Source organism: Oryctolagus cuniculus, chromosome 3 (genome assembly GCF_051225735.1).
Source record: "Oryctolagus cuniculus isolate XC-2025 breed Fujian yellow rabbit chromosome 3, ASM5122573v1, whole genome shotgun sequence".
NCBI classification, from domain to species: Eukaryota; Metazoa; Chordata; class Mammalia; order Lagomorpha; family Leporidae; genus Oryctolagus; species Oryctolagus cuniculus.
The window spans coordinates 2,822,541-2,837,055 of NC_142869.1; the positions used below are offsets into that span (position 1 = coordinate 2,822,541).

A 14,515-nucleotide genomic window follows, 5' to 3' on the forward strand; every position below is an offset into this window, starting at 1 on the left:
GGAAAGAGTATGAAGCATGTGTTTTCGTGAAAAGGGAAGAAGTGCGGGGCGTGCTGCGGGGACCAGCCTCGCAACACTGCCCCGTGAAAGAAGCCAGGCGAAGGCTGTGGTTCTGTTCCAGAGACGGCTGTCGGGGAGGGGCTGGGGTGCACCTGCTGGGTGGGCACGGGGCTCTCCTATGGACGCTGCAGATGCCTTGGCGCCGGAGGTGGCGTAGCCAGGCCCTGGGAACACTCCAAGCATCACTGAATTGTGCGCTCCATAACAGTTATTTTTTAAAACATGAAAGGTTATTATATCCAGAATTCTGTAACACTTGCATTACGTTTTGTCTTTGTCCACATTGTTTTGTTGTAAAATGGACAACATAAAACGGCTGTTTCAACCACTGCCCGGTGGTGTCAAGTGTGTCCGTATCCCTGTGCAGCTGCCGGCCGTCTCCCAAACTCATCTCCCAGAACGGAAACTCCCTGGACGCTAATTCCTCACGTCCCCTCCCAGGGCCTGGCTCCCCCATTCTGCCGTCTCCGTGGATTTGACTCTTAGAGGAATCACAGTGTTCGTCTTGTCTCTGCCTTACTCCCCAGCTCAGGGCCCTCGGGGTTCATCCACGCTGTAGCGTGGGTGCCAGGCCCTTCCTTTTCAAGGCTGAGCAGTATTCCCGCGTGCAGATGCTGCACCCATCTGTGGGGTGCCCTTGTGTTGCAGGCTGCTGTGAGCGTGGGTGCACCAACCTCTCTGGGTTCCCACTTCCCATTGGGGTAGAGACGCGGTGTGCACCTGCTGGATTGCATGGTAACTATTTTCGGTTCTTTGCAGAGCCACCACACTAAGGTGGTTCATTTTATGTTACAATGATTCACTTCGGTTAAAAGAGACATATTTGGATGACGTGGTCTCTGTACACTATGCAGCAGCAATTTGAGAGCTGAAAATCCCACCAGCTTTGACTTCTCTGTGGTGACTTGGGAGGGGGTGAAGGGGCTCCCCCGGGGGGGAGCAGAGAGGGCGCCAAGGTTACCTGACTGTCAGACGAGGTCCAGCTCCAGCGTCTGGGGTGGGGGCCAGCCGCCGAGGCTGCCCCAGTGCCTGCTTCGTCAGAGGTGTCCACGTCGGCCTGGCACTGCGGGGGGAGCTGCCCACTGCTGCCAGAGGCCGTCCCTTTGGAGAAAGAGTGGGTCTGGGTGACTTGGGGACATGAGAACCACGGCTCATGTGCTGTCTGGCGAAGAGGAAGGGGGGCCCGGGAGAGTGGAGGGGGACGTGGGTCCACTGGCGTCACAGTGAGAGGGGGCGGGGAACCCGGGCTCTGTCTTAGGGAATAAAGTGTCGCAGATTCCAGAAGCTAAAACAGAGCCCGATAAGATCTTCAGGAGAGGCGCGTTCCCCCAGTCCCAATCTGTGCTCAGGGCAGGGCCGGGGAGCCAACACTGGGCAAAGCAGACGCCACGCGGTCCCTAAGAACTCCCGACTCCACGTGTGCGGAGAGCGGGCAGCCGGGGGCATTTCTGCACGACTGTGCGGTCTGTCCACGTGGGCACAGTCACTGAGGCCCTTGTTCCCAGGACACAGCACCGTCACCGCCTCCTCACCAAAAATGACCCCCACCCTCCCTGCAGCTGGCCCAGAAGGCACCACACAGGCCATGGGCGGAGGTGGGGGAGGAGCGTCCTGCAGGCACCTGCCCCAGGCCACACCTGCGCAGTGACTTCTACCGACAACCTGGACGGAGAAGCTCGGATCGGCACGGCAGCCCCGGCCACACTCTGGATTAGCCCTGGAGGCCCTGTGAAGCCGGTTAAGTTGTGGCGCTTTGTCTTGTAGCTACAGACAACCACGGGGTGGATTAGGTGTTATCAACCTGTTCCACATTGAGGAAACTGAGGCCAGACGGGGGCGGGGCCTGAGCACCAGCATTCCACACTGTAGTCTGTCTCAGACCGAAGCCTGGACGCTGGGCCCCGAGGGAGACGACGCTGACCGTGAGTCGGCACTAGGCAGGGTGAGATTGGCGACATGGGCTGGCTGGGGGTAGGGGCCCTGCCTCTCCTGCCCGTGTGCTGGGGCTACTTGAGATCACTGGACAGGGCAGTGTGCCCGTGTCTTACCCTAAGGCGGGGCAAGCGGTAGTAATTTTCTGATGGTGTGCGGGAAAGTGAAGCCCCCAGGACCCTGGCCAGCGTGAGGATTGCGGTCAGGAGGCTTTGGTCCCTACCGGGCCATGAGAGATGGGGATGGAGGCAGGACGCCTCCTCAGCCTGGTTTCCCGCGGGTGCTGCTTCTGTGACCCCAACCGGACAGTCGGTGGGGGGCCCGTGGTCCTGGCCACTTTGGGGACAGCTGCGTGCCTCTGCCCAGCCATGTGGCCGCTCAGCTCCTGTGTGGGCGTCATGGTGGAAGCTCCGGGTGTCGGCAGCACTGCCCATACCGCACCATCAGGACACATTATGAAAGCGGCTTTTAAAAATCAGCCAAATGAGGGTGGTGGGTGGGTTTCTCAGCAGTCCCCCCCCGGCCCCGCAAGGCCCCTCTGGAAGACCGTGGCCAAGGGCACCCACCTGGAGCGGCGGCAAGCCCCAGGCCCGTGCTGCTGGTGGTTCCGGGCTGGCAGGGCTCCTCGGGGGCCTCCCGTCTGGAGGGCGAGAGGCCGCCCAGAGGTTCTGCAGGGGGCTGGCACTCGGAGGCCCCTGGGTCAGCTTCCTCCAGGACGGCCGTCTCCTGGGAGGTGGTCTCCCAGGTGTGGGGCTCACCTGTGAGGGACTGAGCACCCGGTGTCAGCTCTGGGGGTGCATCTGCCGCCACCCAGGGGAGCAGCCCCCACACACCCATCCCCTCAGGCTCTTGCACTCGGTTCTCCTCCACTTGAACGCCACGCCCGCAGCATTCCTTGTGTACAACTGGGGCTCCCAGTGACAGGCGGGCCAGGGGCACCCCAGGGGAGCAGACCCTCTGCAGCAGCCTCACTCGGGGAACAAGGCCTGGGAACTTCCTACCCATGTATCGACCTGGGCTGGGGGAAGCACTGTCCCTACCATGCACACCGCTATCGCCTGCGGGGTCAGCGGTGTGAGAGTGGGTGGGGGCAGGGATCCCCGAAGCCTCTTGGCTGCCACCCCACACCTCTGGGGAGAGAGATCCTGTGCCATGGTCCCCAAGCAGACAGGGCTCCGAGGCTTCCATGGGCTGCGGGGGTGATGGTGGTGGTGGTGTGTGTGTGTGTGTGTGTGTGAGTCGGGGGGTGAGGGGGTGAGGGGGGATGCCATTGGTGAGGGGGCCCAGCCCTGAGGCTGCAGCAGGCAGGGTTTCGTCACTGGAAGCCCAGCCCTGCAGCTGACAAGTACCCCGGAGACTGCGGAAAACGCAGACTCCAGACGGACCTGGGGCCCGGTGTGCCCTCCCCTGCTGGCTCTGGGGGCCTCTGCCCTCATGTCCCTTCCTCCCCGGGGTCTTCAGGCCAGCCTGGGCAGCGCGGCCCGAGCTCAGGGGACGCTGGGGCCCACTGGGAGATGGGACGCTGGTCCTGGTTCTTGGTGCCCCGTAGCTGCCTTTAGTGCCCAGGGTCTCCTGTGTGCCAGGCCCAGCCACACAGCAGAGACCGGCACCCCTTCTCCAGCACAGGCCCCAGGCACCTGGGCCACACGGGGACCACAAGTCCCGGTGGCCCTGGCGGCCCCCGTGTGTGCCATGTGCCGGGGTCGTCACGCACAGCAGCCTGTCTCTCAGCACTGGCCCAGATGGGCAGCGAAGACTCAGCCCTGGCCAGTGAGGCGGAGGTGCAGGCACCAGGCCAGGCACCCTGCCTGACTCCACAGGGTGCTCTTCTCTCTTACAGGGGGCTCTGCACCGACCCCTAAACCCCTGGTCCCTAACTCCCACTTGCCCCCCGCCCCCAGCTGTCTGCTTAGTGCCAGGCTTCACTGGCAGGAGGGTGTGAGGGCTCTGCATCCGGTGCCCCTACTTCCTGCCACCATCACCCCGCGCTGTCCCTGTCCTGAGAGCCGGAGATGACCACGTGCCATCCAGCACCACTCTGCACCCTGGTCTGAACGCCACTGCTGCTCGGGTTCCCGGGTGAGCGGGGCACAGACACGGGAGCCCACTGACCTGCAGGCTGCCCGTGGCCTCAGCCTCCGAGGACAAGTCCAGGAGCTGACCACAGGACCGCGTGGAGTGATCCGAGTCCGCCTCCAAGTCCAGGTCGTGGATGGAGAGGAGCCGCTTTTTCTTCACAGGTGCACGATGCGCAAGACTCAGGTCAAGGCCAGCTCGAAGGACAGGACCAGACCCCCCTCCGCTCCCACCCCCGGGGCAGCGGGCAGGCCCCTCTGTGGGCAAATCCACTCTTGTCTGAGACACAGCAGAGGTGGCACTGAGGGAGGCCCTGGGTGCCCATGCTCCCACCATGAGATCTTGGTCCCCCCAGAACCTTGGGGGGTCCCCGAAGAGGGGGCACCAGGTGCCCTGGGGTGGGAGGTGCTTCCTGGGGCAGGTGGCTGCTCCAGTGGGCGGGGCCTCTCACCTCCCAAGGGGAGGCGTCTCTGGGCCTTAGGTAGCCAGGGGCTCGCTGGCTCCAAGGTCGGGGTGGGCAGGCCCTGGGGGCTCCACACTGCCTGCAGGAGCATCTGCTCACTTCTAAGCCCCTGCTGCTCTGATCACTGCCACCAGCTGACACTCCAGGTGCTGGGGCGTGTTCCGCGAGCTCAGGAACTGGCCTGAACCACACACAAGAAACCGAGACCATGTTCCCCGGAGGACAACGGCACACCCTTCCCCCTCCCTTCCTGCCAGCTCCCACCCAGAGGCCTGGGGGTCACCTGGATGTCTCCACCCCCACGAGTAAGTGGGGAGAATGAGTGAACCCAGGAACAAGCCCCCGTCAAGACAAGGCTGCCAAGGCAGCCTGCAGTGGGACCCCCACATCCCCGGGACCCCATGCTCCTGACAGCTGTGGTTCCCAGGCCCTGGCTGGATGGGCCAGGCTTCTCCCGGTTGAGGTCTCCAATGGTGGTAGCTCTGTTCTGTCTGGGGCTGACTGTGTCAGACATGGTGGAGCCGTGGGAAGGGAGGCGGGTCCCCTGATGGGTAGGAGCTAGTGCAGCCCCCCGGACACTGAGCCATCAGGAAGTCAGAGCCTGGCAGTGGGGCTGGGGCAGGGGTGGGGAGGCTGGGGCAGGACTCACTTTGGTGCCGAGAGGTGGGGCCTGGGCCCCCGCGTCTGGCTCTCCATGCTCATCTGCCAGGTCGCTGTCTCCACTTCTCTCCTCAAGGCCTGGCTCAGGCCCACCTGCGAGAGACACTTGCATGGCTTCACCAGGCCAGCCTGACAGCGGAGTGTCCATCTGCCCACTCACGCAGCCACCGGCCACCTTCTACCTGCCTCCACCCCGCCTTCCACCCCGCCTTCTAACTACCCATGCACTCAAGTACCCATCCATCCATCTATCCAGCCAGCCACCTACCTATCCACTCATCCACCTACCCATCCACCCATCATCCACCCATCCATCCGTCCATCCACCCACCCACCCATCCATCATCTGTCCATCCACCCATCCATCCATCCATCCATCATCCATCCAGCCAGCCACCTACCTATCCACTCATCCACCCACCCATCCATCCATCATCCATCCATCCATCCATCCACTCATCCATGCACCCATCCATCTATCCATCCATCCACCCACCAAGAAACAAGGGCAGGCCCTCTGTTGTCCGTTTAGAGACCTAGCTAAACATCAGTTGCAGCTCTTCTTCCTTCTTCCTTCCTTATTTATTTGAAAGCCAGAGTTAGAGAGAGAGCATGGGAGGGAGAGGGAGAGGGAGAGGGAGAGGGAGAGGGAGAGAGAGAGAGGTCTTCCATCTCCTGGTTCACTCCTAAGATGGCGGCCAACAGCTGGGGCTGAGCTAGGCTGAAGCAGGAGCCAGGAGCTTCTTCCAGGTCTCCCACATGGGTGCAGGGGCCCAAGCAGTTGGGCTATCCTCTGATGCTTCCGCAGGAGAATTTGCAGGGAGCTGGATTGGAAGCGGATCAGCTGGGACATGAACCAGCGCCCACGTGGGATGCCGATGTTGCAGGTGGCAGCTTAAGCAGCTGGGCCACCGTGGGTCCCACAGGGATCTTAATTGCAGCAGAAACCTGGTGGTCTGCACTGATCTACCTACAGGGCCTGGCCACGTCTGTAGCCACCCACCCGCTATGCACTGTGCTAGGGCTTCTCCACGAGTCTGGGTGTCCCCTAGAGGCCCCCCAGTTAAAGGCTTGGTCCCCAGAGAGTGTGACAGGGAGAGGGTGGAGCCTGTAGGAGGTGGGCCCAGTGCGAGGTCCTTGGGTCACTGGAGGCTGCTCTCAAAAGACGGCTAGTGTTCAAGCCCGAGGTTGCACCAGTCTCTGCTCCCTGGCTTGGCACGTGGTCCTGCCTCTGCACACAGCCCACCCTCTGCACATGGCTCTCCCTCTGCACACGGCCCCCCATTGCCCTCCGCCACTCTCCCCAGACACCAAGCCAATAGGGCTGCCTGATTTTGAGCTTTGAACCTCCAGCACTGTGAAACCCGTCCTCTCTACGAGGCTGGGTGGCCACAGGCCTCCCCACGTAGCAAGGGGCAGCTAACCTGTGCCTCCTGCCTCCTGCCTCCTGCTGGGTCATCTGAAGACATGGGATCGGTGGTGCAAAATGCCCAGAGCTGGTCGTGTTTTCCCAAACAAACCGCTTCACCCACAGCTCTGGCCTCCGCACAGTTCGGGGTGGAGGCCAGGCCTGGGTCCCCCTCCTCTCTGTTCCCGGGCCCTTGCTCACCCTGAGCCCGCAGGCCTGGCCGCCCCAGCACAGCCCCCATGTCCTCCTCTTTCCTGCATCCACGCTGGCCTGGCCGGTGCTCCGCTTCCCCAGGATTTGGAGGGCAGAGCCTCCCCTGGGACGGAGACGCACATGGGCTCCCCCTCTGCGCAGCGGCCAGCTCTGTGCCTACGATTGCTGGCTTAGTTGCGTAGTTTTACACCAGTTTCCCGTTCCCAACCCCCCTGGGCCTCACAACTGTCTGGTCTCAGGCTGGCTCCTAACTCGGAAGCCGACTTTTACGTGGGGATGGAAAGTCAGCCCCACTGTCCGTTTCCTGCTCATTAGATGGAGACAGAAACACCCAAGCAGGGGACGGCGCCGTGGCCTGTGGGTAGAGCTGCCACCTGTGACACTGGCATCCCTCATGGATGCAGGTTCCAGTCCCGGCTGCTCCACTTCCATCCAGCTCCCTGCTAAAATGCCTGGAAGAGCAGCAGATGACAGCCAAGCACTTGGGCCCCTGCACCCACGTGGGGGACCCGGAAGAGACTCCTGGCTCCGGGCTTCAGCCTGGCCCAGCCCTGGCTGTTGCTGCCATCTGGGGAGTGAACCAGCAGATGGAAGGCCTCTCTCTCTCTCTCTCTCTCAGCCTCTGCCTCTCTGTAACTATGCCTTTCAAATAAATAAGTAAATCTTTAGAAAAAAAGACAGGAGGAAGGGAGGGAGGGAGGGAGACAGAACCAAGCAGCTGAGAAAGGACGCGGGCAGCAGTGGTCAGAGAGGTTTGCAGACAGAAACTCGCCTCCCTCATTGTCCAAAGCTGATTTCCTTTGCCTCTTTAGGACATCTGGGGAGGTATCAGGGCGGGGCGCAGAGGGGAGCCGTCACTCATCCTGCCTCAGTGGGCCTCCTGGGCGCAGGCCTGGAGGCCCTCAGTTTGACCGGCAGGAGAGAGGCGAGGAGGCCTGGCTTATCCGCTACAAATGCCAGGGGTTTTCAAGGGGCTCCTAGGGGCCGCCTGGGTCTGAGCCCCAGGCGTCCGTGTTAATGAGCTCGGCCATGGCCAGCCCAGTTGGGAGGCAGGGACATGAACTTGACCAGCATGCGGCCTGGGGCTGGCAGGCAGGGGGGTGTCCCCTACCCTCCCCCCGTGAACGGGAAGAGTGACGCTCCTTTGCCTCTCCTCCCTGGAGACCAGGGTGGGAGTATCCCCCCCGCCCCCGCCTCCTGGTCAAGTCACACTAGAAACAAACCCCAGCGCAGAGCAGGCGGCACCTCCCGAGGGAGAGGGGCTCAGCCCGCCCCTGCCCCCCCCACTGAGGCCTGGGGGAAACGCCCCTCACTGGAGGCTCACTCTCGGAAGACCCCCGTGGCCACCCCTGAGATGCACAGACCCTGGCTGGGCAGGTTTCAGACTGTACTCTTAAACAACTCCGGCGTTCCCAGGTTTCGTGCTGTCCTTGTCCCCTGTCTGGCTGTGCTGTTGCCCGGTGACGGGCAGGGGAGCCTGCACCTGGGGCGGGCCTGGTTGGAGGGGGGGGGGGGGCATCACTCCCAGCAGGTGGGGACTGACTCTCATTCTCCTTGGCTGTGTTCTGCTGCCCCACAGCGCCACCTCCTGGCCTCTGAGGGAATAATTTCCAAACAGGGTCTCTGCAGGTGCCGCTCAGGGCCCAGGCTGGGCTTCAGGGACCCAGCATCCTCTTAAATGACAGCTTTCTCACCCACCCCAGCCTCTGGAAGCGGGCTCCTCTCAGAGCGACGCCCCAAACCCTTGGGGGTTCTGACACGCTTGTTGGGAGGGGCTGCCTTTGGGGCTGATATTCCCAGGTGGGTTGCTGTAGCGTTTCCCACGTTGGTCCATCCTAAGGCCCTGCGGCTGGGGCTGGACCAGACTCCTTTGCTGCGGGAGGACCCCACAGCTGGCTCCAGACTGGACACATGGGTGTGGGGACATGGATTTGCTGATGGGCTCCAGCCTGAAACAGAGATGCCAGCCGCCAAAGGGGCAGCCCCCCGGACAGGACAGCCCCTGCCAGCGGCATCAGAGCTCTCCCGGCCACATCTGCTGTTGGGTGGGGTTATCAGCAGGGCCTCCTTTACTCCTACAAACGTCCTGGCTTGGATGACTTCACCGCCTGCCCCCACCCCTACCCATGAAGCTGAGTCACCCCTCGGTCTGCCACTGCAGGTGCTAGAAGTCGATACAGGTGAGGGTGACTCAGTGGTCTCAGCCCTCAAGCAAACACCGTGCCCTACTCCGGAAACCCTGTGTAGGCCCAGAGCTGCTCGGTGTCCTGTGGGCTGGCCATGTCCAGCTTCTGCTCCTTCTTGTAAACCTGGGGCTTTACACAACAGGTGGGTTGGCGCTGCGGTGTGGCGGGTGGAGCTGCCGCCTGCAGTGCCGGCATCCCATATGGGCGCTGGCTCAAGTCCCGGCTGCTCCAGCTCTCTACTTATGGCCTGCAAAAGCAATGAGAGAGGGCCCAAGTGCTTGAGCCCCTGCATCCATGTGGGAGAACCTGGAGGAAGCTCCTGGCTCCTGGCTTCAGACTGGCCGAGCTCTGGCCGTTGCAGTCATTTGTGGTGGGTGGGGTCAACCAGCAGATGGAAGATCTCTCTGTCTCTCTCTCTCTGTCTCTGTCTCTGTCTCTCTCTCTCTAGCTCTGCCTTTCAAATAAATAAATCTTAAAAAACCAAGGATTATTCACAGCAGATTCCTCCAATTCTCAGTAATCGTCAGAATCACGTGGGATTTGTTGATGTGTCTGGGCCCCCAGCCAGACGTCCAGGGAAGCAGGTGCGCGCGTATGACGGACGGCGCCCCGGGGACTCTGCGAGCAGCTGTGTTTGAGAAACTTGGCCCTGACTTCTCAAGCTGCTGTGAAACTCTGGGAAAAACACCATTTCAAACCCTGGGGACGCCATGGGCACGGACCAGGCCGGCAGAGGCCAGGGGTCCGCCCCTCACACGCAGAGACAGGCATGCACTCACACCACCACACCCCCCTAGAGGAGCCCGCAGGGTCCTGGACGTCCGAACGCACGGGGACACGGGGCTCCCCTCACCTCCCTGCTGCAGCCGCCCGTACAGGGACCGGATCACCTTGGCGCTGCCGAATCGCTTGAAGCGGGCCCGCACGTGCTCATAGTACCACTCGAGAGAGCCCATCTTCACCACTCTGCAGAGACAAGAGCGCAGGCCCGTGGCAGCTCCCCGGGGGCCGCTCACGGGCCTGAGCAGAGACACGGGTGCGGCCGCCGGCCCCAGCGCACCTGGCCAGGTGGCAGGGGTCACAGAGCCAGCCCTGCTCCTCGGGGTGGGCGCGGCTGCAGCTCCTGCAGGCGAAGAGGCCGCAGTGCAGGCACTGCCTTCTGCTGTTGACCAGGAGCCGGTAGGGCCGCAGGCAGCGGGCGCAGTGCGTCTCGTTCAGGTGCGCCGTGTCGGCGAGCAGCTCCCTCTTGGAGCTCTCCCTCTGAATCTGGCCCTTCAAGCCCCTGGTGAAGGGGGGAAAGGGAACACACGGCCAGCTTGGCTCCACCAGGCTTGGATGTGCACACGCACACACCTGCTCACTGACACACACGGGCACACACACGCCTGCACATGCCTGCTCACTGACACACACGGGCACACACACGCCTGCACATGCCTGCTCACTGACACACACGGGCACACACACGCCTGCACATGCCTGCTCACTGACACACACGGGCACACACGCGCCTGTGCACGCCTGCTCACTGACACACACATGCCTGCGCACACCTGCTCACTGACACACACGGGCACACACATGCGCCTGCACACACCTGCTCACTGACACACACGGGCACACACGCGCCTGCGCACGCCTGCTCACTGACACACACATGCCTGCGCACACCTGCTCACTGACACACACGGGCACACACGCACCCGCTCACACCTGCTCACTGACACACATGGGCACACACGTGCCTGCACACGCCTGCTCACTGACACACACGGGCACACACGCGCCCGTACATGCCTGCTCACTGACACACACGGGCACACACGCACCCGCTCACACCTGCTCACTGACACACACGGGCACACACATGCCTGCGCACACCTGCTCACTGACACACACAGGCACACACGCCTGCACATGCCTGCTCACTGACACACACAGGCACACATGCGCCCACTCACACCTGCTCACTGACACACACAGGCACACACGCCTGCGCACGCCTGCTCACTGACACACACGGGCACACATGCGCCCACTCACACCTGCTCACTGACACACACAGGCACACACATGCCTGCGCACACCTGCTCACTGACACACACGGGCACACACACGCCTGCGCACGCCTGCTCACTGACACACACGGGCACACATGCGCCCACTCACACCTGCTCACTGACACACACAGGCACACACGTTCATGCTCACGCCTGCTCACTGACACACATGGGCACACATGCGCCCGCTCACACCTGCTCACTGACACACACAGGCACACACATGCCTGTGCACACCTCACTGACACACACGGGCACACATGCGCCCACTCACACCTGCTCACTGACACACACAGGCACACACGTTCATGCTCACACCTGCTCACTGACACACACGGGCACACACGCGCCCACTCACACCTGCTCACTGACACACACGGGCACACACGGGACCTGCTGCAGGCGGCTGGGCAAAGGCTTCCCCAGGCACCCTTGCCGCCTGCAGTGCCAGCCGCCCTTCCTCCCCTGTCCCTGGGGGCGGCCAGCAGCTGTGTCCACACAGGGCACACGGGGCACTTTTCATACGTTGGAACTGAAGCCTGTTATTTTCGTAGGAATGGCACTGCGTCGAAGCATGTCTGGGGCTTTTACAACTGTCCCGGGGTCTGGATGACAGGCCACTGCCCTCCCCCCACAATCAAGGTGGTCCCAGAGCCTGAGCTAGAAGCCCTCCCCCGGGGACGGGCGGTCTCCCCGCAGGGGCCAGAGCTGAGCTGGCTCCCTGGGTCTGTGTGGGCCGAGAGTGGCTTGGCTTGGAGAGGGCCCAGGGCAGGTTTTAAGCAGCACGGCTTCCTGGTGAAGCCGCCAGGTGCAGCTGACGGGTGGAGGTGACCCCAGGCCAGCGTGGACGCGCCCCTCTGTTCTGGGCTTCCGGGAATGTCTGCCCAGTGTCATATTTTTAGTTCCAGATGAGATTAGATGGAACCGTGGCTAGTGACGAAATCAGAGAGACACCAGGGGGAAGCCTGGCGGTTTGGGGTTCCCGACAGGACACCCCGAGCTGCAGGCCCGCGAGGCACGGGCAGCTCCGCCAGGCGGGAGGCGGCAGTGGCAGACTTGCACAGCTCTCCCTGCCCCGCTGCCTGCCACGTTGTCTTGGAGATGTCTCCGGGTCAGACGTCGTCACGGCTTCGTAAGCCAAGGAAGAAGACAGCCCAGCTAGCGTGGGCGTCTAAGGGGACACTGACGTAGCCGCGTCCCCAGCACAAGCGCTCGGCCTCAAGCTGGGGCGCAGAGCTCCCGAGCCAGGTGGGGAGGCCCAGGCTGCTCTGTCGCCGCTTCTGCACCACCTGCGACCCGGGGGGGCGGCCTCCCTCCCAGCCGTCTCTCCCCAGGCAGGTCCCGGCCTGAGGCTCAGCACAGCAGGAAGGAAGTGGAGGACACGTGGAGGCTGTGGCTTCCAGCCACACGAGAGCCTGGGGCAGGCCTGGAGTTCTGGGTCCTGGGTTTTGGGGAATGGGTGGTTATGGTCTGTTTCAGATTCCGTTTGCACACACGCCCACAGGAAGCGAGGGCAGAGGAGACAATGTGAGAGGTTAGGAGGCACCTGCCGGCCTCCGGGAGCACCAGCCCGGTTTCAGGATGGGAGAGCGCGGGTGGGGCCGGGGCAGCCTGCATGCGCTGCCTGTAGCAAACACTGGGTTGACCAGATGTCTCTGTACTGCAGGTACGCCAGCGGGCAAGAGCCTAGCACTGTTACAAGTTAGAGTCACCTTTAAGAATGACAGACCCCGGGCCGGTGCCGCGGCTCACTAGGCTAATCCTCTGCCTAGTGGCGCCGGCACACCGGGTTCTAGTCCCGGTTGGGGCGCCGGATTCTGTCCCGGTTGCCCCTCTTCCAGGCCAGCCCTCTGCTGTGGCCAGGGAGTGCAGTGGAGGATGGCCCAAGTGCTTGGGCCCTGCACCCCATGGGAGACCAGGAAAAGCACCTGGCTCCTGGCTCCTGCCATCGGATCAGCATGCCGCGCCGGCCGCGGCGGCCATTGGAGGGTGCACCAACGGCAAAAGGAAGACCTTTCTGTCTCTCTCTCTCACTGTCCACTCTGCCTGTCAAAAAAAAAAAAAAAATGACAGACCCCGAACATGATCTATCAGAAACGGCAGAGCAGTTGAGACAATCGGGCTGGTGTGTTAAGGGGGTGAGAAGGCAGACTCTCAGGAGAGGGGAGTGAGGGGTGCAGGAGGAGACGAGGCTGAGACAGAGACGGCCCAGAATTACAACAAGCCGACAGCAGACCCTCTGCAGGGGACGCTGAACCCGCCGATGTGGAGCAGGGGCTCTGGGTGTGCCCGGGGGCTCTGCAGCTCCCTAAGATCCTGTAAGCGAGTTCACCAGGTCAGAGGTCAGAGGTCGTGTCAGACAATACTAAGACACCCTCTCCCCACACCTTTGCCCTTTGATGCCTGACAATGGTGCAGAAGCGAGGTGGGCCAGGCTGCAGAGGCGCTAGCCGGAGCCCAGGCCGTGGAACCAAACCCTTAGCAGGCTTCATACAAGGGAAGCAACGCCGCTCCAGGTACGCGCCCCGGGGGGAACACGGAAAGCTGTCCTTTGTTTGGGCCTTGACCCCTGAGGGCACGCTCTCTGAGCTGGAGAGCTGTCTGGAGTGTGACCCAGGCTGGGGACGGTCCTCCAGGGATGCCCTGGCCACCTGACTCCGCCCCTGAGGTGAGCTGCTGGGGGGGGGGCTGCAGGGAGTTTCTTAGAAATGAACTGAGTGAGCCCCTCCCGGCAAGGAAGGGAAGTGACGCGATTCATCGCCAGTGCCGAGCCGAGGCTTTCGGGCACAAAGTGAAATTTCGGAAGACACAGCTGTGAACGTGACCTCTCCAACACCTGGAGATGCCTGAGTAGTGTTGGGTTTTCTCTTGTTTTGCATAACGAGGCTGTCAGCATTTGGAAAGCCTGCATAACTCAGTGAGTGGGGGGGGGGAGGGGGAGGGGGAGGGGGAGGGGGAGGGGGAGGAGGAGGGGGAGGGGGAGAGGGAGAGGGAGAGGGAGAGGGAGAGGGAGAGGGAGAGGGAGAGGGAGAGGGAGAGGGAGAGGGAGAGGGAGAGGGAGAGGGAGGGGGCTTCCAGCACTCCCCAGTGGCGGCAACAGCCAGCGCTGGGCCAGGCGGAAGCCAGGAGCTTCCTCTGGGTCTGTCTCGTGGGTGCAGGGCCCCAGGCACGTGGGCCATCTTCCGCTGCTTCTCCCAGGCAATTAGCGGGGAGCTGGGTTGGAAGTGGAGTGGAAGGGGCACAAACCAGTGCCCATATGGGATGCCGGCACCACTCCCACCACACCACCATGCCGGCCCGATTTCAAATTTTTTTTTGTACCAAAATAAAGTTAACTCTTCACACAGCGATCTCACAGATGATCTTAGACCTGCGTTCATCTCCAGGGTTGCCATGGCGGCCGATTTCCAGTTTTACCCCCGTGTTTTTCAGCCCCGACCCTGCCAGTCTGCAGTGC

General features: G+C 62.4%; 1 protein-coding gene across 3 annotated transcripts in view; it reads right to left on the bottom strand.

The window, feature by feature from the left end:
* The window catches only part of MLPH (melanophilin), a 41,180-nt gene that overhangs the window by 17,555 nt on the left and 9,110 nt on the right, over positions 1-14,515 (bottom strand). For all 3 annotated transcript variants that reach the window (XM_089328020.1, XM_070069867.2, NM_001297485.1), the window contains 6 exon segments: positions 10,059-10,280; positions 9,852-9,964; positions 5,181-5,284; positions 4,105-4,224; positions 2,559-2,760; positions 1,022-1,161 (listed from right to left, as the gene is read on the bottom strand). In XM_089328020.1, the coding sequence (XP_089184146.1) occupies positions 1,022-1,161; positions 2,559-2,760; positions 4,105-4,224; positions 5,181-5,284; positions 9,852-9,964; positions 10,059-10,280 (901 nt within the window).